Source organism: Euleptes europaea, chromosome 1 (assembly GCF_029931775.1).
Source record: "Euleptes europaea isolate rEulEur1 chromosome 1, rEulEur1.hap1, whole genome shotgun sequence".
Taxonomy (NCBI): domain Eukaryota; kingdom Metazoa; phylum Chordata; class Lepidosauria; order Squamata; family Sphaerodactylidae; genus Euleptes; species Euleptes europaea.
This window is the reverse complement of record NC_079312.1, coordinates 69,363,263-69,390,754: the sequence shown is the minus strand read 5'-3', so window position 1 is coordinate 69,390,754 and position 27,492 is coordinate 69,363,263. Positions and strand designations below refer to the sequence as shown.

At 41.9% G+C, this 27,492-nt stretch overlaps 1 protein-coding gene across 1 annotated transcript; it reads right to left on the bottom strand.

The window, feature by feature from the left end:
- Positions 1-2,909: 2,909 nt before the first annotated feature.
- ATRIP (ATR interacting protein) lies at positions 2,910-25,570 on the bottom strand. Its single transcript, XM_056856674.1, has 13 exons — positions 25,106-25,570; positions 23,667-23,749; positions 19,638-19,808; positions 18,843-18,958; positions 16,770-16,927; positions 14,037-14,108; positions 13,461-13,590; positions 11,575-12,294; positions 8,978-9,126; positions 6,729-6,820; positions 6,021-6,098; positions 5,476-5,728; positions 2,910-3,078 (listed from the first exon to the last, which is right to left on the bottom strand). The coding sequence occupies exons 1-13, from the start codon at positions 25,521-25,523 to the stop codon at positions 3,011-3,013; spliced, it is 2,508 nt and encodes an 835-aa protein (XP_056712652.1). The 5' UTR covers positions 25,524-25,570; the 3' UTR covers positions 2,910-3,010.
- Between the last annotated feature and the right edge of the window lie 1,922 nt (positions 25,571-27,492).

Sequence of the window (27,492 nt, the reverse complement as noted above, 5' to 3'; positions counted from 1 at the left end):
GTTGAGAGTAATGACATCCTTGGCTGGAAACAGATTGGCTTTAGAAGGGGTTGGTCTGTCGCTGACCACTGTTTAGTGCTCTCCCATCTAGCCGAGAAATATTCCTCCCCCCGAAATGGCACCCTTTATGCGGGTTTTATGGATCTTAAGGGAGCTTTTGATACCATCCCGAGGGAGAGGCTATGGTTGAAACTATCAAATTCTACTATGTATAGGAGGTTACTATGGCTTATTCAGCAATTTCAGACTGACCTCACAGCTCAGGTTCGATGTGGCAACCAAGGAGAACTAACCGAGCCCTTTGAACAGGTCAAGGGAGTTAGACAAGGTTGCCTCCTTGCTCCTCTCTTGTTTAATCTATACCTGAATGATATGGCAACCAATTTCTCAGAGTTTTGCCACTCCCCAAAGCTTGCAAGTTATCCCACCCCAATTCTACTCTATGCTGACGATGCAGTTCTCCTGTCCCGCACAAGAATTGGTTTGGAAAGATCTTCGCAAACTTTTTCTGAGTACTGCTCTAGGGAAGGTCTTAAAATAAACCATCATAAATCTAAGATTATGATCTTCACTAAGAGGAGAAAAATGCCTCTTTTTCGCTGGGTATTAGATGGCTTTGAGGTTGACCAAGTCAAGGAGTTTGTTTACCTTGGCATTCTGTTTTCCCATAACCTAAATTGGAATGCCCATCAAAAAGCAGTGACCAACAAAATTAAACCTGGGGTTGGTGCTATTGTCAACTTTTTTCAACCAAAGGTGGCAAATATATTCCAGGGGCTATTCCAGTTTTTAATCTGAAAATTACCCCAATTATCCTCTTTGGTGTTGCCATCTGGATAACAGTCATCAATGAATCTATAGATCGTCCACTGCTTCAGTTCTTACGAAAACTCCTAAATGCCCCTCGATGTGTTGCTGGCGTTACTCTTCGTTCCGAGTTTGGCTAAATGTCACTTGAAGCTAGGGCGTGGTTGGCCGCCTTTAAACTACACCTTAAACTGTGCTTTAGCACTGAGGGGTTCCTAGCTTCTCTGAAGCACGACCCTTTTAAATCCTCATGGCAAAAAATCTTAGATGAGAAACTGTCGTCGTTGGGCTTCTCGCAGGATATGTTATTAGATCTTGGGAAAACAAGCTTTTACCAAAATTAAAAGCGCATTAAAGAGCTTGATTATAACAGCACTACTTTTCGTGCTCGTTGCGTCTGTTCATCCCAGTTCTTCGGAATACCCCCTCCACGTGGTCTGCCTGCCTATACATATTATCTGACAACTCCTCGTCTTTGTAGAGCTTTTTGCTTGGCTAGATTGAATGCTAACCCTTCTATGGTAATGCAGGGCAGAATTCTGAATATACCATACTCAGACAGGATCTGCCCTTGCTCTTCTGGCTCTATTGACTCATTAGCTCATGCCCTTTTGGAATGCCGCTTTTACGAGGAACTTCGATCGCACTAAATTTCCCCCCTTTTAACATACAAATCCAATGCCTCTGTGACTGACATAATGCCTTTTTTACTAAGCGATAGGGACCCCAAGGCTACATTGTCAGTGGCAAGATTTGTTTCAGTCCTTATATCCCTCCAACACTAGATATATGCTGCTCAAGATCAATTGTAAAAGGAAAGGATTTGCTGCCCCTTCTCCACACATTCTTTATGTTTCATTTGTTTACACATTCGTTCTCGTATGTTGCCTAAATAAAGCTCACAGAGAGAAAATTACTCCAAAAAGTTTTCAGTTCATTCAACTTTCTGGAACTATTATGTCACTTTTGCACACAATAACCCCCAAACATTTGACACCCAGGACAAAAAGCAACAACAACAAAAAATAAGGTGAGAAATAAGCTGTCACCATATGAAGTGTTAAGGAAGATGACACAGGGCAAGTGAATGTGCTTGAAAACTCATCACCTGAACAACAGATTACTTGCGTTCCTTCAAAGACACACAATTTTCCTTTAGCACAGGGGTAGGGAAACCTTTTTTGGCCTTAGGCGCTGGAAAATGCAACGTCTACCTGCAAAAATGCTGGTGCACCAGCAAGCCAAATGGGAGGGCAGAATCATAGGGGTAATTAGTCAGAGACACTCGTCGCAGCCAAGTTCCAGCAGCAGCACCAGCATCTCAAGGATTCACCTGGGATTTGCAGGTGGCTGTGCAAGTCTGGGAGGGGATGATGGACATAAACCATGTGGGTCGCCTTCTCCCACACTGAGGGCCCCCAGCAGTGCTGTCATTGCTCCAGTTGCTTGGGCAGAGATCTGGCCCTGGGTCTGGCATGCTGCTGTTGGCACATATGCCAGGGGTTGCCTATCCCTGCTTTAGCATGACATTGTTAGGACCGATGCATCTTCCATGTTACGTACATGTCGTTCCAGTGTCTGAAAATCACTTTCATGTGCATATTACAATAATATATATATCAAGCTGTTTGAAGGCGAGCCTGTTTTTCAAAAATTCGAGTACTCTGAAAATAGGTCAGTGAAATATGTGTTTAAAATGTTTGTTTAAAAAACTGCCCTCTGTTAAATCCTACATGCATTGTAAACAATACACGTTAAAGAGTTCAAATTGAATAGCAAGTGCCTAACTATCTGCAATGCAATCCTATGTACATTTACTTAAGCGTAATTTTATTCAATAAGACTTACTCCTAGGTAAAAGTGCACAGGACTACAGTCTTTGTGATCTGGAGAGAGCAGGATTCCAAGTGCCATTTAAAGCTATTCTTCCAAAAAAAAAAAAAACCAAAAAAAACAAAGCTTTTCAGATTCATTATTTTAATACCACATTCTTCAGATATCAATGCTATATTATCCTGAATTCGGCTGGGAATTCATTCAATAAAACTCCAACATAATGCTTACATTGACAGTTTATGGTACATTATCTTTAACCAGCTTTTCATTTATTTTTCAGTTCTTACCAAAAGAAAAAATGTTGCATTCTAGTTAAATTTCAAAAATTACACTTTTCTGGGAAGATTTATGTGTTACTGATCTAAGATTAGCTGCAATCCATTTCTTGATCATCAGTTTCTGTCTCCAATGGATACAGTTCATCCAATGCAAGCTCTGGAAGAGAGTACATATGTATTTTACAAGTGCAAGACCTTAAACGTTGAGCACACATATCCAAAATTGTTCGGTACACTGAGGATCTTCGTTGTTTCCCCATGAGGGCCACTGAGGGGCCTTGAGGAAGCCCAGGGTACTGTTTAGAGTAACTGTGAAGATAACTGGGGAAGCAACAGTAAAGTTCCTTGAATATTGTGTAGTGCCACCATTTTTTAAGTTATAAGTAGCACAGACACTGTTGTATAAGCCACTGCAAAGCTGGCGAGTGTTTTGCATCCTCAGGTTGCTGCTGAAGTCCCAGGCTGGAGAGGCTCCCTGTCAGCACCTAACCCTCTGTCACAGAACAACAAGAAACAGAAGCTGTGACCACCTTCCCGCCTCTCAGATGGCAGCAAGGAATGGGCCTATTTTGTGACAGGATCTTTGTCTCTCTGACACTACACAGCAGCAGAGGGCAAGAAGCGGTGGCTACTGCTAAAAAAAATGCCTAATGGATCCTACTCCAGAGCAGCAGTTCATAACCCCACAAAACTCCACTTATTGGAGCGATGCATATTCAGCCATAGTACAAAAGGGACCCAGCTGAGCCCCTCCTCCAAGAAATATGCATTAGCACGAGGCAGCTCTCACTGCTAAAGCAGACCCATAGTATTGGGATGCTCATTTAGAGAAATTCTCTGTGCACTAGGACTAGTATTTCAGAACTAGTATTTTGAAAGGTGCTGAATGGAGAGCCCCCAAGTCATGTTGTGAGTGCTGAAAATCACAGCTTTAATCCCTGACATCTCCAGCTAAAGAGAATCTCGAGTAGAAAATCACCTTTGCCTGTAACCTCAAGAGATCTGCCAGTAACAAATAAGAGCACCTGGGCTAGATGAACCCACAGTCTGATTCAGCAGAAATGCTGGAATATAAAATATTTTAAAGATGGGTTTATATGGCTAATATCACAGCTTCAAAGAAGCAGTTCTAGTTCTGGTCCCATGAGGCCCGTATGGCCTTCAACACTGTGTTCATACCCATCTATATGCCTAATAGCCAAACATGGGCTGATCTGCAGATATCTATATCACTGGCAGAAAAAATGTTTCCACAAGCTTGAAAACAATATATTGGGGGATTTAATCCCCCCCAACACGAGGTTTGTCTGCACCTGCACTGAGGTGACGAAGATGCAGGCAGGCAAGCAGGGAGGTTGCTGGCACTGTTGCTTTGGGGGAAGCTGCCAGGAGACTCACTGCGCCCCTGTTGGAGTGGGGTGGAGCTGCTTGGTGGGTGGACAGGCGAGTCACTGCCGCCATTGGGGTGGAGGGTGGAGAAACTGGGGGAAGCTGCTCAGAAGGCAGGCGGCTGGAGAGTCACAGCCACTATTGGTGTTTGTGGCGAGGGGAAGCTGGAGGAAGCTGCTGAATGGGTGGGTGGCTGGGAGAATCACCGCTGCTGTTGCTGTGTCCGTGTGTGAGGAGAAGCTGCTGGGCAGGCAGAAGAGTTGCTGCCGCTGTTGTCACTGTGAGGGAGAAAGCTGCTGGGTGTGCTGGCCTCTGGGATAGTTGCTATGGGGGGACAGGAAGCTGCTGGGTGGCCAGGAAAGTCGCCACCACCAATAAGGCAGAAATAAAGAGAGAGTGATAAGGTGGGGGAGGCAGAAAGAGAGAAAAATAGTGATTGGCTGGGGGGCAGAAAGAGAAAGAAATAGTGATGGTGTGGAGGAGGCAGAAGAGAGGGAAAGAGTGACAGTAGGCATAAGGGAGAGAGACAGAAAGTAAGAGGGGGAGAAAGGGGGGAGAAAGAGGGGGGAGATAAGAGGATGAAGCAAAGGTGGGGAATGGGATGGCCACTCCCAAAAGTTGGTTGGGGGTCCCCACTTATTTTTGTATATTCTACATTCTTACCACGTACTCACTCTAATATTTTAAGGATAGGATTTGATAGCACACACCATTTAATCCAGCCTACGATTATAGTGAGATTTAGATAATTAAACATGGCATTACAGTACTGGGACTGGATTCTGATCACTTCTAATAGAAAGGGAAAGTGATTTTCACCAGCTCCCCCACCTGTATTATTCTGGGATTGTTGTTTTTCAAATTCTCCTGTAGTATTTCCGAGGGGCATTTTGGGCGGAAGCAGGAGTAGGGAGGCAAAGAAGCCATACTCCACTAGCCGAAATCCCTTCTTTCAGCAGAGATTTTTGGTGGAATCCAAGACACAGAGTCTAACAAGGGAAGCAAATCCAAGGTAACTTTGCATGCAGAGCATATTTTATACCACTAGGCAGACTACACAGGCATCCTAAAATTGGTAAAACTCAGTAACTACAATAAAACTGGTTAAGTTACGTTGCTTTAATTTATTGTCCTTTAGGCACACTTTTCACATGAGCAGGCTTACCTTCACAGGCTTTCAAATTTGGAACTTTTCTAAGGATGGCTCTGACTCCAGGCATGACATGATCATACTGATGAAGGACTTCCAGGCAATGATCATGGAACAGTTTATCCTTTTGAGACAGACTGTGCAAGAGCAAAACAGTGTCCCGTAGAAACTGAACAACTTGCTTTCCACGTACATCAAACAAGCTTCCTTCCACCCTTCTGACAGTCAGCCACTGTCTGTGTACCATTACAATAAGGGCCTTAACTACCTGCAAGGGAAAACACAATGCAGTTCTCTCATTCACATGTTTTACATGCAAAATGGGCAGCCGTGAAAATCTTACAAGTGGCAGTGTTTCAACACAGAAGCAAGACCCTTATTAGAAAAAAAGAGATTGAGGTTAAACTTCCTTGACTAACATTAGTACATTAGGGATGGATTCAACTTGTCAGCTTTAAAATAAACAGCATTTGCCTGTAATCCTAGACATGTACTGTATTACAAGCATTAAGGTCCATGGATTCTTTACTGAATTTAGGGTTAAGGTGTTAGTAGCTTACCTCAGGATTGCACTGGCAATCTCTTCCAACTAGAGAAATACTGCAGCACTGCATACATTTGGTCAGGAAGCGAACAGTCTAAGATTTTTTAAAAAGACAAGCTTTTGAAACAATGCAGCATAAGGAAAAGTAAAACACACTGTCCTTTAAAATTAACATAAACTTTAACCTATTCATACAAGAACATGTAAGCATACAGTCAATGTGGCATAGTCATTAGAGTACTGGACTGAGCCTGGCAAGACCCAGGTTCAAATTCCTGTTCACTATGCAAATCACTGGGAAATGTTACTATTTCTTTGACGTTCTTTTGTTGAATCATGATAACTTTCTGGTAAGCAACAGGGTGTCCAAGAAAACGGAAATGCTTTCCAGCAGGTTTCTGAACACTTATTTTTTTATGCCGGATTTGTGTCCAGTTATTCTTTTACACATGGACTGACGTATTTGTTCTATATAGACAGGACACTTTTGGCAGGTGACAGCCTTTATTCCACATTGGAATAAGTGAATGAACCCCTGATGCTTATGACTGATACTATTAGGTCCTATAGTAATGTTACTTGAGTGGCATCTGGATTTGTGCCAAGGTTTGTTCCTTGAATTTGAATCAGTGCTGGGTAGTTTACTGTTGCAGGTAAGTAGCTCCTTTGGCATTTCCTGTTGAGTTAGAAGGAGCAATCTTAAAAAAAAAAAAAAAACCTTTACCTCTTGTTCCAACTGAAGCCAAAGCATCTCAGACGTTGATTTATCAGGTCGTGAAGTAATATACATGTACAGGGCCAAGAGGAGGCAGTTTTCTATATACATATATATTAAAAATGACATAAAGCATTTCAGTATTATCAATTAGTAATGTTATTGCAATACTTTAAACATGAAAACTACTACTGAGTTATTTTTAGCATCGTGCCCTTCGCTGGATACTTGGGCACTTAATATAAAAAATTAAATACTATAAACCACATTTGGAATCGACCTTAAAAATGCTTTCTAAAAAAAAGAGGAAAAGGGAGAAATACACATACAGGGAGAACCAACAAGATCATCTCCTAAAACAATCTTGGAATTGTACTTCAAGTGGAGAGCCTGTCCTGTTCCCATCCTGCCTCTTCCCACACCCAGACCAAACTTCCTGCCCACTTTATGAAGCTTTCATTGAAAAAGAAGTTGGGCGGGGCCACTGCCTCTGAAAGCAAACAAGCACTGTGCCAAGAAAGTAGACAGATACCTTCTATCCCACCCTTCCTCCAAACAGCTCAGAGCAGTATATGTGGCTCTCCCTCTCCCGTCTTTCCCTCACAACATCTCAGACAAGGTCATTTGACAAGCTTTATGACAGTGTGTGGATTTGAACCCAGGTCTCCTAGATCTTAATCCATCACTGTAAACCATACACCACACTGGCTCTGTGGAGTTTTCACTGTGGTGTCAGACAGACAGGTAGAGCACTTGGCACATCTAGTTTCCATGCTCCATCTCTATGCTAGGGTGTAACAAGAAAGAAACAGCTGCCACCTACTATGCAGTTGAGAGATGGGACCAGGTACTGCCATGCCAGGTGGTTTTAAGACCCAGGGTCACATCTATACCTGGTTGTGCAAAATCCTTGCTCCCCCCACAAATGATAATGGTGGTACAAAGAATAAACTTTCCACACATAAGGTGCTGGTGCAAACAGGCTTTTGACCACTCATCCATTTGCCTTGGATATAATAATAATAATTTATTTAAAACAGTCAGTCAGACCAGTACATTTTTTTACAGCAATAAACCTCAGCAAAAACAATATAAAAGCGATTTTAACCAGGTGGAGCAAATATATACTGTATAAGTTCAAGGACACTTTACATAAAAAGTTAGGTGGAGTGAGAAAACAAGGCACAGTAAGTGCAGATAACATCATTTAAACAGAGATTTACGAAGCTTCATAATAACAGCACAATATTTGGCGACCTTGATTGTGACCTGAAGATTCTCACTGCTTAACAATTTCCTAACCCTATCCACTGAGTCCCGGCCAGGATTTGCCTTGGATAAGTAACAGTTCCTTCCAGTGTTACGGCTTGTCAGAATCACTTGTCAAAATACTGTGTGGTACGTGGACACCCCAGTGTAGACCCGGCCTGAGCCTGGCTCCGGCTGGGGAGGGCGGAATAGAAATGGAAAACAATAAATAACATTTCTTCTAGACGGGTATTATTTGTATATGGACTTGCACAGCTACTTTAACAAGGCTCTGAACACTGAAAGATGGCATAAAATTTAAGAGAGCCCATGTTTGTGTGTATGGCGATTATGGGGGTGGACTAGGACTGAGTGGGGGTTCATATCCCCATTCTGACACACAGCTCACTGGATGATCTTGGGGGAATCCGTCTGAGCCTAACTTACCTCACAGGCAGAAAGCTGGAAGTATAAAATGGAGAACCATATATACTACTCTTATCTCTTGGGAGGAATTTTAAATGTAGAAATTTAAAATGTGTAAAGCAATGTAAAGCCTGAACTAACCCTAGAAGCTAAAATGACTAAAACTGAGGCTGTCGTACTTTGGACACATTATGAGAAGACAAGAGTCACTGGAAAAGACAGTCATACTAGGAAAAGTTTAAGGCAGCAGGAAAAGAGGAAGACCGAACAAGAGGTGGACTGACTCAATAAAGGAAGCCACGGCCCTCAATTTGCAAGATCTGAGCAAGGCTGTCAAAGATAGGACTTTCATTCATAGGGTCGCCTTGAGTCAGAAGCGACTTGACGGCACTTAACACACACACACACACACACACAAAGCAATGTTCAAGATTGCTGAAGTCATATAGCAGATAATGTTGCTTCACCAGGGTGGAAAACATAGAAACAAGATTTGTTTAATAAACTATAGTCTACATATTTGCTGTACACTTCCGAGTTCGGTTTTCTGTAAAAGCAGTAACACTGTGAAGATTCTCTCTCACCTGAAACGGTACAGAGCCGAGCAGCTAACTCCTGGTGTTCGGCAAGCAAAGTTAACAGCCTCACTGTCAAATGGACAGCAAACACAGGAGCTTCGGTAGACATGCAGCGGAGAAGGGCCTGCGCTTGAATATTCAGCAACGGTGAGAAGCTTTGAAGGGAAGAAAAAAAAAGCCCAGGTAAATTAGAAACCAGAATAAAGCCTATGACTTTGGCAAGAAATGCTCTCTTCTGAGGTCTCCAAAACCATGTTCATTTTTGTATCACAACACAGCATTGTTAGGAGTCTGAACAGATGGCATCTGTAGTTGCTCCTAAACTGTTTACATGCCTGAATTCTCTTTATATATTTAATGCACATCCAGGTGGAGGATATGTTCCATGTTTAATACATAAGCCTTAAAATACATTTATTGTACAGAATGAGATTCCCAAGCAACTGCTGGATGAAATGGCTGCCTTCAGATGTATTCACTGTGAGAGAGAAAGTACAGCTTGTTCTCATGCTCACAAGTTCCCTCTTCTCTCCCTCCTCTCCTTGCAGGCAGAGTGCAATTGAAGACTCTTTGGTTCGGGAAGACTTTAGTAAAATTCCATTTTTTTGGTATCCAATTGTAGGTTCCTGTTTTGCAGAGAAAATACAAACTTCCGTTTCCCCAGGCACCTGTATTTAGACAATGAGGCAACCCGGGGTTTCAAATGACTTTTCCCAGACCGAAAAGCTTTCAGTCATGCTCTACCTGCAAGGAGTGAGGGTGGGAGGGAGTGTAGAAGCACAAGAACAAGCTGTGATTGTGCCCTATCATGGACAAGTGAGAGGTTTGTCAGGGCATCTGAGAGCCAAACTACACTTTACACAGTGGCCACAGGTCCAGCCCATGGCCACCGATGCCATTTCAGAAGAACATTTAGCTGAAATTGCTGTGAGGGTCCATTCCTAATTAGGCCCTCGTGGCAGTGCCAGGTAATCTTGTTCCCCCCCCCCACAATTTTTCAAGTGCTGAACAGCCATGGGGGGCTGTTTCAGAGCTTGAAAGGTGCAGGGGGAGTGGAACAAGATCACCTTGTACCGCCACAGCAACAGCCCAATTAGGAATGGGCCTGCAGCACAGGACTGATCAGGATCAATCCTCATGACAATTTTTTAAATGGCTAAATTTTCCTCTAAAATGGTGTTGGGTGGTCATGGGTTGGTCCTGTGGCTGCTGTAACATGTCATTTGGTTCTGAATGTGGCCAATCAGAGAACAGCAGAGAATGCTGTAATACAACTACACACACATTCAGTGGGTAACATCCGTGGTCTGATTGTGACAAAGACATACAATTTCTAGAAATCACAGAACCAATTCAAAAGGTGGCGGCTCCAGACTTGATCCTAGGCAATACTCAGAGCATGGTGAGCGATGTACGTGTCGTATTAGGAACATTGCCACAGCGTTGTCCAAAAATATCCAACATGATTACATTTGAGTCTCAAAGAGGGCCAAATTTGTTCAAGATGTCTGGATGCTGTTTACATCTACAATAACTGAAACTCTGATAGAATGTATACGGCAGACTAGGAAAAGCTCTGTCAGTGCTAGGACACCTGACTATTAACCAGCAGAGTCAAAGAACCCACAGGAGGCAAGAAGACTTACTTTAAAAAGTAGAAGGCTTGCCCAAATGAGGAAAACAAGGTGCAGAGGCTTTGGCAAAACAACGGTAAATTGATGGTAAGGCAGGTGAAAGGATGGAACACCTTCTCTATGAGCAAAAGCTAGAGTTTGTGGCTTTTCATTTTAGAAAAAAAAAAAAAACTAAGGAAGGGGGCATGAAAGGTCATTTAAAATTATGCATAGCCTTGAGAATGGGAGAGATCTTTTTTACCCTCTCCCCTCAAAATACAAGAACGTAGGGTGACCCAATCAAATTGATGGGCAGGAGATGCAGGAAATATAAAAAATAGTACTTCAACACAATGAGTACCTTGTGGACCTCGCTGTCCTGGGGCATGGCCATTACTAGCATGATGGCTAAAAGGACCCTGGGCTGAGAAAATACGCTTCTGAATGCCAGTTGCTGGATGCAGCAGCAGCAGGAGGAAGGTCCTCCTGGTTGGCCAACATCTGGTTGGCCACACAGGCAGCTGGACTAGATGGACCACTGGTTGGATCCAGCAAGCCTTTTCCTACCTTCTTGTGTCTTTTTTTAAAAGGTGTTCAGTGATGGACATTAGTTTGCTTGTGTCATTCCCATTCATTTCAATAGTTCTGCCCCAGGACAAGTTTCTAGCAGATAGTCCCTCTCCTATCTAATTTTTCCACCTTAGATAAATTTTTGTAAACTATCTTATAGCTTTGCCCTACGCATGTTTACTCAGAGCTACATCCAAGTAAGTTATGGAACCTACTATCCTATCAAATAACAGTTACAGGTCTGCAGTTTTACTTTTCCCCACTAGAGAACTATAACATTTAAGATACAGAGAAGAACTGGCATAATCCTCAGGCACTAACATGGTGGACAAGAATCTACATCCTTTCTTAATTTGGGACAGGTATCAAGAAATTGTTTGGAAATAAAAATAGTGGTGTTGCTTTCAAGCTGTATTTTACCTCATTAGTAAGTCCACCGTTGACTTTTCAGCTAATTTCAACAGAACTTTGAGGCACTGATTCAGGATGCAATGCCTTTGGCATCCTACCACTGAAGTACATAAAGTCAAGAGGTGCAACAGGCTTTTAAACAAAGGATGTTGGGGTCTGTCATCATTAGCAGCATCTAGTTCTGGGTTGGGCTCTTGAAGATTGCCTTTACACTGCTTGGTACAAGCAACAGTTTTGTCCTTTCCCACAATGTCTGTGCCTCCCAAACCATGGTCTGGTTTCATATTATGGGAAAGAAGTGTACAAACAACATCCCAACTGTAAAATACCAAGTAATAAAGAATGCCCAGAGACGTAAGTGCAAACTCTTCCAGGTTAGACTGAAAATCATCTGTGCTTGATCTTGAAGAAATTCTGGAAGAAGCAGCTGACTGGTTTCCAGAAGGTGTGCTTCCAGTCTTCAACACTGACTGAAGGGCTTGACAGTATGCACCAATGTGATGTTCCAGGAGGGGAAGCAGGTGAACTGCCCCAGGGATTTTATAACGCTTAAGATGGGATATTCGCCTCTTGTTCACCTCAGAGCTTTCATCCAAAGAGCCATCATCCATAGCAATCAAATTCAACCCAGTTACAGCAAGTTTTTGAGCAAGCTTCAACAATACCTCCTCTTGCCCTTCCTGTTCTTCAGAGCAGGTACTCCTACTGCTGAAGATTCCTGTGCATCCTCTAGGTAGGGGGGGGGAAATGCAGAAATTGAAATATCACATGACATATAGCATCCTCTCACTTAACCACTCTTATGCAAAAGGCATGAAAAGAATAAGCTCTCTACAGTGAAGTTAACCTGGCTTTTGATCTTCACACAATTGTTCCTCAAAGGCCAGAGCTTGCCTCGGTTTCTCTGACATTGAGAGAAAAGTATTTCAAATTTGTAAAACAGATCCGGATAGTGACCAAAAAAATCACACTCCAATATATTATTACAAATATTTGACAAAAATGGGACATTTTGGAACTTTTCCTTGAATTAATGTACACAGTCAGCAGTTCTTTGACACAAGACTCAAAATGAGGCCAACAGAATTTGTGCATTGATCACACAGCCACCGTTCTCCAAACCTCTATTTTATCGATTGTCAACATGTATTGAAATTATATTTTTACTTCACTAGAATTTGATTAAATACAGAGTATTTGCTTCTGTAACTTTTCTGTTTCGTATAGCATGAGTAGGTGCAAGATATTTAAGCAGATTTTCTTAAAGAGTTATTCTCATTTGTGTATCCTTTAACTCATTGTTACACACGCACACACATAAGATGCCAAACAGCAGTCAAGGGGCATGTCAATAAAGGGTACACTAAAAATACCAAAAAGCCCTCCTCCAAGTTACTTCTGGAAACCTCTTCGTAACTGGACTTCAATTAAGAGTTTCTTTTTTCCTTTCTCCCCCCCATCCTTCCTTTGCCCAGGTCCTTATTTTCACTAGCTTTTCAACTTTCCCATAGAAACAACTGAGGGTTAAAATGTCTTATTTCAATTGTTGACCTACAATGAAGTCCTATGTGAAGGGACACCTTTTTAAGTCCATTGAAGTCAATAGGCTTAGAAGGGTACAAACTCTGTTTATGAATGCACTATTAAGTACATGGGTTTTCCCCATCTATACATTCTCACAACTGCCATTTTCTGCTATAGAGGAATGCTAGCATTTCTGAACCAATAGGCTACAGAATAATTGTTTAGCAACCTACAGTTATTTCACATCTTTGGGCTTTGGCCAGGCTATGCAAACGCATAACCATATTTTCTTCCGATCTGGTGAATTGTTTTGCTGTTTGTGTTATGTTGGTACAGTGGTTTTTAATATTTTTTTATTGGTTTCGACGTACGTGCTGAATGAACTAGTCGGCAGGACAGGCCCAGGCTGAGCCTCCACATGGCTGCTAAGAAGATAACAGAGTCCAAGCGATGACCCCTCAACAATAGGCTGCTTCATCAATGCAGTTATCAAGATGGAACCTGCATACAGTAACAACATTCAAGAGACATCATACGCTACAACAAAAATGGGGAGCTTTCTTCAAGTAGCTGCATTTAGGAGTGGAGTGGAAAAAGAAACCCACAACATTAAAATGTCTTTACCCATGGAAAACTGAGGAAACAAATGCTGGTAAGGCAGGAGAAGAGTAACACTTGAACACACACACATGTGTAGGGAACCATCCATGCAATAGACAACTTTCTCTTCCAAGTGAGAAAAGAAGTTACAAATTCTTTGGGGTTTCTACTAAACCTAGGGAGTAACATATTATGCTACCTGGAGTAGATTCCCAGTGCAATCCTGTGCAGAGTTAACTTAAGTCTAAACTCAATGAAATCAACTGGAGAAACTGCACTGTCCCCTAATTCCAGTCCTAATCAAATAACACAGTTAAAAGATTATTTAATTTGTGAACAGACATTACCTTGTCTTTGAGCACAGATGTAACTATTTTCTTGCTTCACAATTTTAGCATCAAGGCTAGGCTTCTCGCTGTCTGGAAAGAAAACTTTATAGTAACCCAAGCTTTAGAGTAAAACTGTTTCAGGTTTTTAATTCTATCTAGATCATGGGTGTCAAACATATGGCCCACGGGCCGGATCTGGCCCCTTGAGAGCTCTTATCTGGCCCGCGAGTCAGACGATGCAGCCACCCCCCCAGTCCCGAGGTGTCAATGATCAAAGACTGTTAAATAAAAGAAAATACTGTAAGAGTGCTATTGTTTTAAGCATGTTTGAATTTTAAGTAAAAAATAATATCATTAATTGGCTTTGCCTGTATCTTCTATAAAGTTTGTATATCCGGTACCTGGCATTAAATTTTATGGTATACATAGTCCAGCCCGACCAAATGACATTTATGTCATATTCGGCCTTCATAACAAATGAGTTTGACACCCCTGATCTAGATTGTCTTGTATCACAGGATAACAAACACTGTTCCTGTTATCTCACTTTAACATGTTTTGGACTTAACAATATCCCACAAACATGTTAACGTTTTAGTGGGTTTAAAATGCATCTTGCTGCACTAGTAAATCAGTAGGAACATTTATATTTTGTGCATAAGCCAGTAGCAGGGCAGTTAAGCATCAATACCTCTACTTATTTGACACTGGCACAAAGCTGGGTATTTGAAGAGAGAGAGAGAATGTCACGTTACATGGTACTCAAATCTCAACAGTGTTCATGATCGAATGGCAGAGCAGCCAACTTTGTACCAGTCCCTGGTTCTGAGTCTTTCACATTAACAAGCAATGATGCTTATCTCCCTCCTGTGAAAAGCTTCACTTCCTGATTTCTGCAGCCCAAGCTGCAGCCAAAGGCACATGGGCAGGGCAACCCAAGTTTCTTTTCTGGTCAGCTGGCAAACTGTTAAATAGGTGCCCTTGGGCAAGTCCAGTGAGCAACACAAGTTAGGCAAGTTTCTCCACCAGCACTGAACACACGGTTCCAAATGGAAGATCAGGGAAGGATCACCATTTGGTAATATTCTGCAGAACACCACACTGTATGCTCAGTAGTGGTTCAAATGCTTCTATGAACAATATATTCTAATACATAATCTGAGCCCCTGATAACAGATAGGGTCATGTTTCTTCAAGACCTAGCCAAACCGTAGAACAGAGAGCTATAATTCCAGTTAGGAGCAGACCACTTAATAGATCTGCAGAACACACATGCAATCCATAAACTAGGAGCAACCACTGTCAAAACATTTAATGCCTCTCTGCATTTCATTCTTTACCTGGAATATATGTGGCAGGAAGGTAAGCTGCTTATTCACCCAACACCAAGCCCAAGAACTATAGTTACTGGGGCAGCCATCTGACACAATTTCAGCTTCATATCAGGATATAAGCCACATCTTCTGAATCATTCTGAGACAATTTGAAACTGTTTACTACTGCCCATCTAGATCTCTTTATCAATGGTCAAAGGCTTTCTATAGTCAACCACAAATCATTTATGATGTATCTGGAAGTTGTGGAATATGGGAGGAAGTGAGGCGACAATGACAGTAATCTTTACAGAGGAGAAAGAAACACACTGAGACCACTGAATAGAAAAGGAATGCAACAAAGTTTTCATTCAATGCTGTGAAGAAATGGGACTTGGAGGTTTTGAAATGCTGGAGGGGGCTCCAGGAAGAAAGTTTCTGGAGGTTCCAGGAAAAACTTCTTTGACCCAGGTTGACCTAGTCAGTGGGTGGAGACAGAAAAGGATTAACACTGCTGAAAGGGAGCAGAGAGCCCTCTTTTGGCTGGGACACTCAGGAAAGACGGAGCTCATTTGAGGTTTGGAGGGGGCAGCCATTTTTGACAATATGCTGGCCCCAGGCGCTGATGAAACCTTCCAGGTAATGGAATCTAGATGGAGACTTACAGTACCCTAAGCTTAAGAGCCTGTCCTATATTCCAACATCTGATAGGGCATGTATAGAGAGAGGGACAGAGGAGTTGCGTTTCTCCCAGTGCTTTTGAATCCCTTGCTCAATCTGTTGCTGTGCTGGAAGTACCCTTGGAAATGTTTTACTCATAATAAATACTTTTAAACTTTGAATGCTGACCATAGTTCTCTGTACCACATAGTCCTCCACCAGCTTGGAACACACTATTAGAAAACAGGGGAGCCCTAGGAGGGAGGAAGGCTGGCAGTTGGCAAGCAGCTATCTCTCCAGAGGCAACCCCAGGCAGTATCTTGTCCCCATGGTGCCCAGAAGTGGGGTAAGCGGGAAACACCAAGGCAAGGCCTCAGGGTTTGAGAGGGATGCTGGGGGGGATCCTGACCCCCACCCCAGTGGGCAAGTTGTACAACAGTCAGGTGGTGGCAGCCGTTACCTAAAAGGAGAAAGAGGCAGCTCCTTCTAGGAGAGGTTGAGAACCTCTGGGAGAGGGCAGGAGTGGAATATGGCCTGAGAATCTGAGCAGGCCCATTCCGCCACAAATGCAAACAATTTGTTGTATGTAAATCCTACACCCTTTATCAGTGTTTATTTTCAAGTATGCATGCTTAGTATTGTAGCCTAAAAATAATGTAAGGGTCAAAATGAATTCCAGATACAAAGCATTTCTGCTGCACACCATGAAATAATTTGAACACCAGCAGCATTTATGTTTGCCCAATATAAAAATGCACAAACATAATATAATACTTACCTTTGTTAAGCCACGGAGATTGGGCAAACACCAGGGTTTTTGAGCAGGATGCTTTGGAGGATAGCTCAGATCCAAAAGACTCTTTTGTAGGATACTCTTGCTTTTCATTCTGAGTACATCCTTCAATTTTTACAATACGAGAAGGGCTCTTCTTAGGACTACAAATTAAATAAAAATATTTGAATTAACCACACAAGAACTTCATAGCTGTCTTCAAATAATTCCCCATCAAAAAAGGGGGCAGCATTGCTGCCCTGAGTGAAGTATGACTGCAAAATGATTGTGCTTGAATCACAATCTAAAGAGTTTCAACGTAACACAATAAGCAGAAAACACCATACGACACATTGTTTGTTTAAAATATTTGTATCTCGCCTTTCCACCCAACTAGAATCACTGAGGCAGCAAACCGTTAAGAAGACATTAAAGTCAACTTTTAAAACTGTACATATATAAAAGCAACAACTAAAACATACAAAAAAGAGGGTCAATCAAGGAATGCCACATGAAACAAAAGTCTTCACCTGTTGGCAGAAGACAATGACAGAGGGGGGATCAGAGGAAACTTCCTGGGGAGGGAATTCCACAGCCTTAGTGCCATGACCAAGAAGGCCCTTTCTCAAGTTGCCACTCATCTAGCCTCAGAGGATGGGGCACCTGAAGCAGTGCCTGTAGACAATTGTAACGGTGAGATGGGTTTATGTGGGCGTATGTGGTCCTTAATGTATGCCTGCCCCAAGCTATATAGGGTTTTAAATGTCAATATCAGCATCCTGAATTAAGCCTGGAAACAAATTGGAAGATGGTGCAAATGGAACAAGACTGGAGTGATACAGATTCTACCACCCACTCCAGCCAGCATTCTCACTGAAATATTCGGTTCCAATTGTAGTTGCAGAGACTCTTCAGGGGTAGCTACTTGAAGAAAGCACTGCAGTCATCTAGCCCAGATGTTACCAGGGCATGTATCACAGTAGCAAGGTATTGTTTTATGCAGGAAAGGCCACAGCTGGCTCATCAGTCAAAGCTGGTGGAAGGTTCTCATGGCCACTGCTGCTATCTGTTTATCTCCAAGCAGCACAGAATGTAGACCATCTATATTCTATGACTTTCCTTAGAAGATGCATTTATTTCTTCCGCTAACCAAAAAACCCACCCCAAACCCCAATCAATATGACTAGGAGGATCAAAGGGCACATGGATTTTAGTTATTGATAAGATCCTGAAAATGTTTAGTTCAGAAATAATTTTTGGGGGAGGTGGGGGCAGGATATTGTTCCTGCATCATAAGCACTGCTGGAGAACTGACTTTCAACAGTGTATCCCTGAATTAGAGCACATGTACTACGTTTCGACCTCATTTGTTCGTCTCTCATCCCTCTGCCCCCCCCCCACAAGTTTCAACCTACAATGAAATCAGACTCCCCCTCATTCTTATACTCTCTCTTTTCCCCTTACTACAGGTAGCAGCAAAATACTAAATTTGCAGGATTGTTTACCTGACATAACAAGACATATTGCTTTAAGCTTTATTTCAGAGTCAGGGATATTCCATGTTTGAATAAATGCAGTTACTTTGGGGGAGTAGGACAACAGGTAATAAATGAAAAGCTTCATCTAGATCAAGGAAAGAAGGATCATATTCCTGCATGCTCCTGATACAGACCTTAAATTTCTGCCATCCTAAAATATGTCAAAAGCTTCCTATCTCCAGGTAAGCATCGGAACTGAAGTAAAGAATGTGTTCTGTAAAGGGAAAAAACTTCCAAACCAGCTCTGTGTATGCATGGGTAAGAGCAAAGTAACTGTGACTATAGCTGATCCTGCACTGTTTGAATAGTCTTACTAAGGCATGAAAGTAAAGCCAAAAGGGAACTTTAAAAAGATATAACGCATGTTGACCATAACAACTTAAAAAAGAAGGATATATTTTTAAAAATCAAACCTGCATTCTTTGCAGGAGTTTAGACCTAGTTTTGGGTTCAGCAAGGATGTGTGTACTACTTTTGGTAATGGGAAACAGCAGTGCTATGTTCAGAGCACAGAGGTCTTGAGAGCTACTTGATTTTATACCTGGTATATGAACTGGAAGGTATAACACACTTAATTCTTTCGCAGTTCAAAAGCTTAGTTCTCAGCTCATTCATTTCAGCATCTCTGAACTGGAGCTCAGACTGTAGTGACTGCAACTGAAAGAATAAATTGCTTGATATTAGAAACTTAGTGAAACCAACACAAACAGAATACTAATGAATACCTGACATTATTAGAAATCAACCCCCAAAGCATTGTTTTGTCATTACACCGCATACATTTTTGTTCAAGGTTGTCATCCCAGTTAACAGCCAAATCAATAGGCTAACAAATTGCAGGTATATCATGAAAGAACAACTGATAGAATACCTGTATGTACTACATATCACTTAAGAAAAAAATATAGGATACAATAGGCCACCAATACGTTTATGGAAATTTATCAGCATTTATAGGTAGAAAAGATGCAAAAAAAAAAAAAAACCCTGAAGTGCTTTACCAGTAGTATTAGCAGCACAGATCTTCTGTGGAGTTTGAGAAAAACAATGAGTGTTCAGAAACAGACGGAATAGAAAGGATATTACTGTGGGATTTCTTTTTAAAAACATCTGTAGATTAATTAATTCCAACTTGGACATACTGAGTGCTTCCAAACTTAAGACTTTCTTTACTCTTTACTAGCATATGTGTGCTTGGGCATGCTAACAGTTTTGCCAGTGAAATATCAGCAAACACATTGCAATACCACAACCAAGAATAACTGCACAGGTTTCTAGGACTAGAATATTTCACATTAACCAAACCTACAAGTTTTTTATAAGAATCAGGCAGTACCTTTTTGGAGAATTCCTTTTCTTTTTCTCTTAAATGTACCTCTTTCTCCTCTTCCAGTAATATGTGTGATTTCCGCTGCTCCTCCACTGTGGATTCCATCTGCTGCATTGAGTCCCGCAAAATTCTGATTTCTCCATTTTTAATAAGGATTTCATCCTGCATTTCTTGCAGCTGCAAAATTCACCCACCCAAATATCATGCATAATTAACAATTACTTATAAGCATTATCATCTATTAGTAACAATTTAACAATATACATTATCACGACTGGCTGCCCTCTCCAGAGCCCTAGCCGAGATGTCACGTAACCGAGTCAGGTCAAATAACTCAAACCACCTTTTGAATGAAAAGGTTTATTAAGAAATAAAATTCAAAATTAATTAAAATGCGAGTACAGTAATCTTAAAGGCACACTGGCAAAGAAAATAACGAAGTCTTTCTAACTATACTTACTACTCTACTACACAGCTGAGGTTCCTTACTCTTAAGCTAAGCTGGTTCAGGCCTTCGTTTCTTGCATTGCGGCACTGCTGTAGTTGAGCAGAATAACATGCTAAAGCAGTTCAGGTGATGAAGATAGTTAACATAGAATGAACATCGCTAAACTTATGGCAATCTGGACCCTAGTCAGATGACCCATGACTTCCAATCAGAAACAGTGGTTCAAAAAAATCTCCAGATGGTTCAGGCCGGTTCAGCCCAGACTGGGCCCTAGGAGTGAAGAGTGAGATCATTCCCCCATCCCAACTTCCCACAGATGAAACTAGCTTCCAATTAGGCTGGTATGTTGGCTCGGCCTTGAACGGGTCTTATCTTTCTGGTAACAGGCTGCAGGTGCATCTTGTTATTCATAGTCTCTGCTAGGCCTCCACATTTACAAGGCAGCAGTTTCTAGGCATCCAAAATGGAGAATAGTGATGCTAAGCTAAAAGCTAACACAAAATGGCTTTTCCAGTCTTCACATATACTGAGAAATATGATATTGAGAGAAAGCAGCAGCAGATGTCAGCCAGACAACTCCCCCCCCCACTTTAACACTTAAACAAGGATTCACACATCCCGCTTAAAGTAACAGCCAAGGACACCATACATCACTGCCATTATTACAGTGGAAGCAGATTTAAAAACGAAAAGAGGAAGGTTGCTCTCTCTGATTACTTTCCTGCTGGTAGGTAACATATAAACTGGCCATTTTCATTTTACAGGCAACTTTAATGGACTTAGAAGGGTGCTTAGGATTGCACAGGAACATGCCTGAGACCATCCAGCCATCAGGCCTGAGCACCCTTGAACGCAGGTCTCCCAAATTTAAACCCAACTTTTTTTCCCATCAGGAGATACTATGCGTGTTCCTTCAATTGTCAACATTGGCTCAGGCTACTAAATCTTAGAAGTTAATGATCTTCCTATGCCCTATTCTAGGTTTTTTCCAGGTGTGTGGGGGGAATAGCTGGAGGAAGACATTTATGCATTGCGCAGAACATGAATATCCCAGGCCACGCCTCCTTCATCTAGATTGCATATATGAAAACACAGTTTTAGAAAGTGACATATAAGAATACCAGCATGATATATTATGAGAGCCTTCTCATAATGATTGCACATATGAAAACACAGTTTTAGAAAGTGACATATAAGAATACCAGCATGATATATTATGAGAGCCTTCTGTCTACATATCAGATCTGCACCCCTATGCTAATGCTTCATTCACTGAAGACAAGAGTCTGTTAGATCTGTGCAGTTTGCTTCACAAACACATACACGCAAAGAAATTGGAAATAGAAGGAAACAAAAGAGAAAAAAGCAGATCTAAGAATCCTGGCTGCTGTTTCTTTGCTTTGGCAAGAAAGAAGTGGTGGGCAGGAGAGTACACTCAATCTTTTCCAGCCTCTCCCCTACCCACCCCAATCACAAACTATACTGGCTAAACCAAATGGGGAAAACCAGACTGATGTCTGTGTATGTGTCAAGAAAAGCTGCAGACAGACAAATTAAGAATAGGCCTCCCTCCCCACCTTCTCCTTTACAAGTCACACCTCCCTATCATCTTGAAGTGAAGATGCAGCAGCTGTGTTTCCTAGACAAACATGTGTTGCCAAACATGCAGTTTAGCTCTCTCAGGGCACAGAAGGAAAGAAAACAATGGGAAAATAGGGGAAGAGAAGTGTAGGGGAGAAATACTGAGAGGTTTTGAGTTGATCTTGGGTGATGGGTTTAAGGGCATGTACCTTTAATATACTTATGCCGCCTCTTGTATGCCAAGACATAAACTTCCATTTTATCCACATTAGTTTCCAAATAAGCCCCACAGATTGCAATGAAATTTACGTTCAAAGAGTGCTAGCAATTGTAGCCCTAGGAAAGGGTCCTTTGAAAACATCTAGTTTATTCATTTGTGTTCTGTATTGTTTTCGGCACATGGGATCTAGTAGTCAATTGTTTCTTGTTTTAAGAACAAGAGCTTGAGAAGAATTTTCAAGTATTAGACCATGGCCACTCCCACTAACTTCAATTTTGTTCTCATCCCACCCCGATTCTACTCTATGCTGACGATGCAGTTCTCCTGTCCCGCACAAGAAATGGTTTGAAAAGATCTTTGCAAACTTTTTTTGAGTACTGCTCTAGGGAAGGTCTTAAAATAAACCATCATAAATCTAAGATTATGATCTTCACTAAGAGGAGAAAAATGCCTCTTTTTTGCTGGGTATTAGATGGCTTTGAGGTTGACCAAGTCAAGGAGTTTGTTTACCTTGGCATTCTGTTTTCCCATAACCTAAATTGGAATGCCCATCAAAAAGCAGTGTCCCAACAAAATTAAACCTGGGGTTGGTGCTATTGTCAATTTTTTTCACACCAAAGGTGGCAAATATATTCCAGGGGCTATTCCGGTTTTTAACCTGAAAATTACCCCAATTATCCTCTTTGGTGTTGCCATCTGGATTACAGTCATCAATGAATCTATAGATCGTCCACTGCTTCAGTTCTTATGAAAACTCCTAAATGCCCCTCGATGTGTTGCTGGCGTTACTCTTCGTTCCGAGTTTGGCCAAATGTCACTTGAAGCTAGGGCGTGGTTGGCCGCCTTTAAACTACACCTTAAACTGTGCTTTAGCACTGAGGGGTTCCTAGCTTCTCTGAAGCATGACCCTTTTAAATCCTCATGGCAAAAAATCTTAGATGAGAAACTGCTGTTGTTGGGCTTTTCGCAGGATATGTTATCAGATCTTGGGAAAACTGAAGCTTTTGCCAAAATTAAAAAGCGCATTAAAGCGCTCGATTATAACAGCACTACTTTTCGTGCTCGTAGCGTCTGTTCATCCCAGTTCTTCGGAATACCCCCTCCACGTGGTCTGCCTGCCTATACATATTATCTGACAACTCCTCGTCTCTGTAGAGCTTTTTGCTTGGATAGATTGAATGCTAACCCTTCTATGGTAATGCAGGGCAGAATTCTGAATATACCATAGTCAGACAGGATCTGCCCTTGCTCTTCTGGCTCTATTGATTCATTAGCCCATGCCCTTTTGGAATGCCGCTTTTATGAGGAACTTCGATCCACTAAATTTCCCCCCTTTTAATATACAAATCCAATGCCTCTGTGACTGACATAATGCCTTTTTTACTAAGCGATAGGGACCCCAAGGCTACAATGTCAGTGGCAAGATTTGTTTCAGTCCTTATATCCCTCCAACACTAGATATATGCTGCTCAAGATCAATTGATCAAGGAGCTTCTAAGGGATAAAAGGAACTTCAATTTTGTTCAGCCTAGCTCTTGACCCTGCAAAGGTACTAGCAAATTAAGAGATTTTAGTTTAGCATGGGTGAAGGGCACATAGCTGATTTTCTCTCTCCATAAAATAGTCATCTGCCAATATATTTACTGATTTCACACAGCACACATGATTTACACTATTTTGAGGTATTAAGGGACAAGTTTGTCTTTAGGAGGGCATTTGTACAGGTTAGCCACAGGGCACGACTGAGTTTAATTCAAAATCTTTTTCGTAAAACAGAAAATCTAACCTTTTTTTTCGCTTCCTCATATTGCGCTTGAAGAGTTTCAAGTCTAAATTTGTCTCTGGTTGATGTTTCCTCTGTACTATTCCCTGCTGAGAGAAATTACTGTGATCTCAGTACTTGACATAAGGAATGCATGTTTTAGTGAATAGAGGCTACAAACTCACATCTCCATACATAGGTTAAATCATTAGCACATACACTAATCAGCATAGGACTCAAGGAAACTCTCTTCTCCAGTTGGCATTTATGCACACTGCCAACACACCAGGTCATTACCGGAAGGAGAGACCCATGTGCATTACCCATATTTTCATCCAGCCCTCCCTTTCACATTGGGCTATCTGAATGATGACCTAGTGGGCTGCTATACATGTAGACCTTGGGGGGGGATCTATTGAACTCCACGTCAATCCATCCCCCTGGGTGGCTGTCTTTTTTTAAACAGAATCCATAAAGAACAGGATACTTTTCAAAACAGAATAGAAACACAGTATTTTTTACTATCATTAGAGAAATATAAAAGTCTTGATTGTGTGTGTGTAAAGTGCCTTCAAGTTGCAGCCGACTTATGGCGACCCCTTTTGGGGGTTTTCATGGCAAGAGACTAACAGAGGTGGTTTTGCCAGTGCCTTCCTCTGCACAGCAACCTTGGTATTCCTTAGTGGTCTCCCATCCAAATACTAACCAGGGATGACCCTGCTTAGCTTCTGAGATCTGACGAGATCAGGCTAGCCTGGGCCTTCCAGGTCAGGGCAAAAAGTCTTGATTACATAGAAGTTAATTTTAAAAATGAACTTCAAATAGCAACCTCTTAATGCTGTCTTTATCCAGGCTTAGTTGTGTGGCTGAAAGATACTGAATTGAATCCAGCACACTGTTTCCATGGACAAAAGAGATTCCCACATGTGGAATGCAACTTTTTCCTCATCTGGATGGCCCAGGCTAGCATGATCTCATCATTTTTAGAAAGCTAAGCAGGTTTGGCCCTGGTAAGTATTTGGAAGGGAGACTATCAAGGAAGTCCCAGGTTCTTCTAGCTATTGCCATTAGGAACTGTGAATGTGGAGTGGTTGTGTGCAGTGGCCAAAAGCAAACACTTACTTGCCTGAAAAGAAGTTTAAATAAATCAGTACACTGGTACTGAGATTTATGGATAAAATCCTGCTTCTTTAGGCATGTTTGGAGTTGCATTATAAAATATTTCCCCTTTTAATCCTTACGGACTAACGACTATGAAGCATAGAGTTGGAAGGGACCACCAGGGTCATCTAGTCCAACCCCCTGCACAATGCAGGAAATTCACAACTACCTCCCCCACACACACACACCCAGTGACCCCCACTACATGTCCAGAAGATGGCCAAGATGTGTTCCCTCTCATATATTCAGATACAAATGCATTACTCAGTCCATGTTGCAAACTACAGTCAGACTGCACATACCAAATTGGACTTTTCTGCCAGTCGTGAGGGCAACACTTGATTGTTTCGTGTAACTGGAGGGTCTGCTCGTGTTATTCAGTGGGGAAGATAGCCCGGCATTCCACTCAGATGTCACAGCATTTGTTGGCAAAGAACAATTTTGCGTAAATGCCTGGGAAGCAATAATATCTATTTCCTCCAAGTCATCAGCTGTAAAGTCATCGTTGTCCCCAAAAGGATCTTCCATTTCTTTCTGCTCGTTGGGAACAAGACTTTTGTAACGCTTGTTTGGTGGGAAGCCATCTCCATGGTTTCCAATAGTACTTTGCTTTGTAGCTCCCTGGAAAGATGAAGATGAAGCAGTAATTTTTGCCTGATCCACGCCATATAATATGGAGCTGTTTCTTTTCTTATTCCCAAATAACTGGTTCACTGACATTCTGTATTAGTAATTACCCTGACAAATACAGGGGATGTAAAATAGTTTAAGGCATTGCATTCCTCTTCAAAATCTCAGGCTATCCCTCTCTCAAGATTAGCTCTGACAATGTGGAATCGTCTCAGTTTTATTGACTCTTCTTTCCTAGAGAAGACAGAAATTATAAGTAACTATACTGGTGCATTATGGAAAAAAATCCAAAAAGAACAAAATGAGAGTTCAAAAAAAAAAAAAAGGTCATGATTGCTTAACAGATTCACTGTAGGATATTTCAGACTTGCAAAAGGCATTTTTTAAAATATAGTTTAAAACTTTTGTCATCCTTCTTACTGAGGATCATCCTCTAAGACTGTCCCTGTTTCTAAAAGTGCATATTAAATAGCAGTGCAACTCATCGCAAAGCCTGCAGACAGGAGAGGGCTGTGGGTACATAGGATCGCAGTCAGAGTCCAATCAGCTGTGATATTAACTTTCACATGCAACAACCTATTTAAACAGCTGCCGTGCACGACAACACAAGGTATTTAGAGTGCATGCCCTCCCAACCATCACTTTTACAGCGTAATCCTCTGCAGTTAGTCCGGTTTAAACCCACTGAAATCGAATGTTTAGCCAAACCCACAACTTTTAGGGGCAGGACTCACTATGCATAAGACCCTGACATTTGCCTTCCCCCTACCCACTGGACCCTTCTATTTATTTACATGCACTCTTCTACATTCCATTCTTCTTCCATACACACAGTTAAGCCACAATAAGTTAGATGCTTTTTTTGCTGCACACACTCACCTGTTGCAAGTTGTGCCTGCACAAACGTGTTACCCGCATGTCATATAGAATGACTGGAGCTTCTGGGGGCCAGGAGATCTAACCCTGCCAGGGATCAATTATAACTATACCTGCACTCGTGAAAGGGTGGGAAGTAGACGGAAGGGGCAGATAAGAGTCACGCCGCAGCCTCTTCACCTGCAATCTCGGAAGCTGCACTCTGGCAATGCCAACGGCGACTTGGTAAAAGAAGGGCGAGGGAAGAAGGAAACGCCTCGCCGGCAGGACCGCTTCGTTTCTCCCCCAAGCTAGCGCGCGGAATAGCGGCCAGGTCGCCGCTCTCTATCAACCAATCGGGGGCCTCCTCTCTGAATAGGGTAGTAACGTCCGGTTAGCTCTAGGGAGGAAGGACGTAGAAAACACAGGGGGAAAGTTGACGCACAATGTAAGGCTTTCAGCAATTGGGCAATGGAGCTTTCCCGTGCCGATCAGCCGGATGCTCTGCGAGGCAAAAGGGGCCCGAGGTGAGCAGTTCTTTGGTTTGCAGACCGGATTTCCTGGTTATGTTTGGTTAGAGTGGCAAAAGTGGCAGCTTCTTCTATGAGAGCTAAAGGAAACCTGGCCCTTTGCTCTTGCACCGACTGGGCCGGATTCTGCCCTGTCCCGCCGGTCCCTCCCCCGCAACACACCATACAAGTTTATTTATTTTATTTTATAAAAAAAATTATTGCTTTTTTATAATAAATCATACAAAAAATACCAAAAAAAGAAAAAAACATAAAAGAAAAAAATACATATACATATACAGAGCATGAATTATCTGCTAATACATTATTATTAATATAAAAATACCATTACGCCCTGAATTTTATTTTATTTTTTATAAAAAAATTTATTACTTTTTTATAACCATACAAGTTTATGTTCGGGGCTTCATGTGTGTGCCATTTTAAAAGCCCTTTTTCTGAGTTGCTGTGCAAACGTTTCATACTGTCCCGTGTTATGATCCCTGCACTGCAAATGGGAAGGTGAAGCAGAAAGTTATTATGAATGATTTTATTATTACGGCAATAGCCAGATAAGCTGCAAACCTTGTCAAAGTTATTATGTCAATATTGTGGACTGATGGCAGGGAGTACTGAAGCGCTGAGAGAGAGAGATTCGTGATGCAGTGGGTGGGTATCGAGGTGCTTTCCCCCAG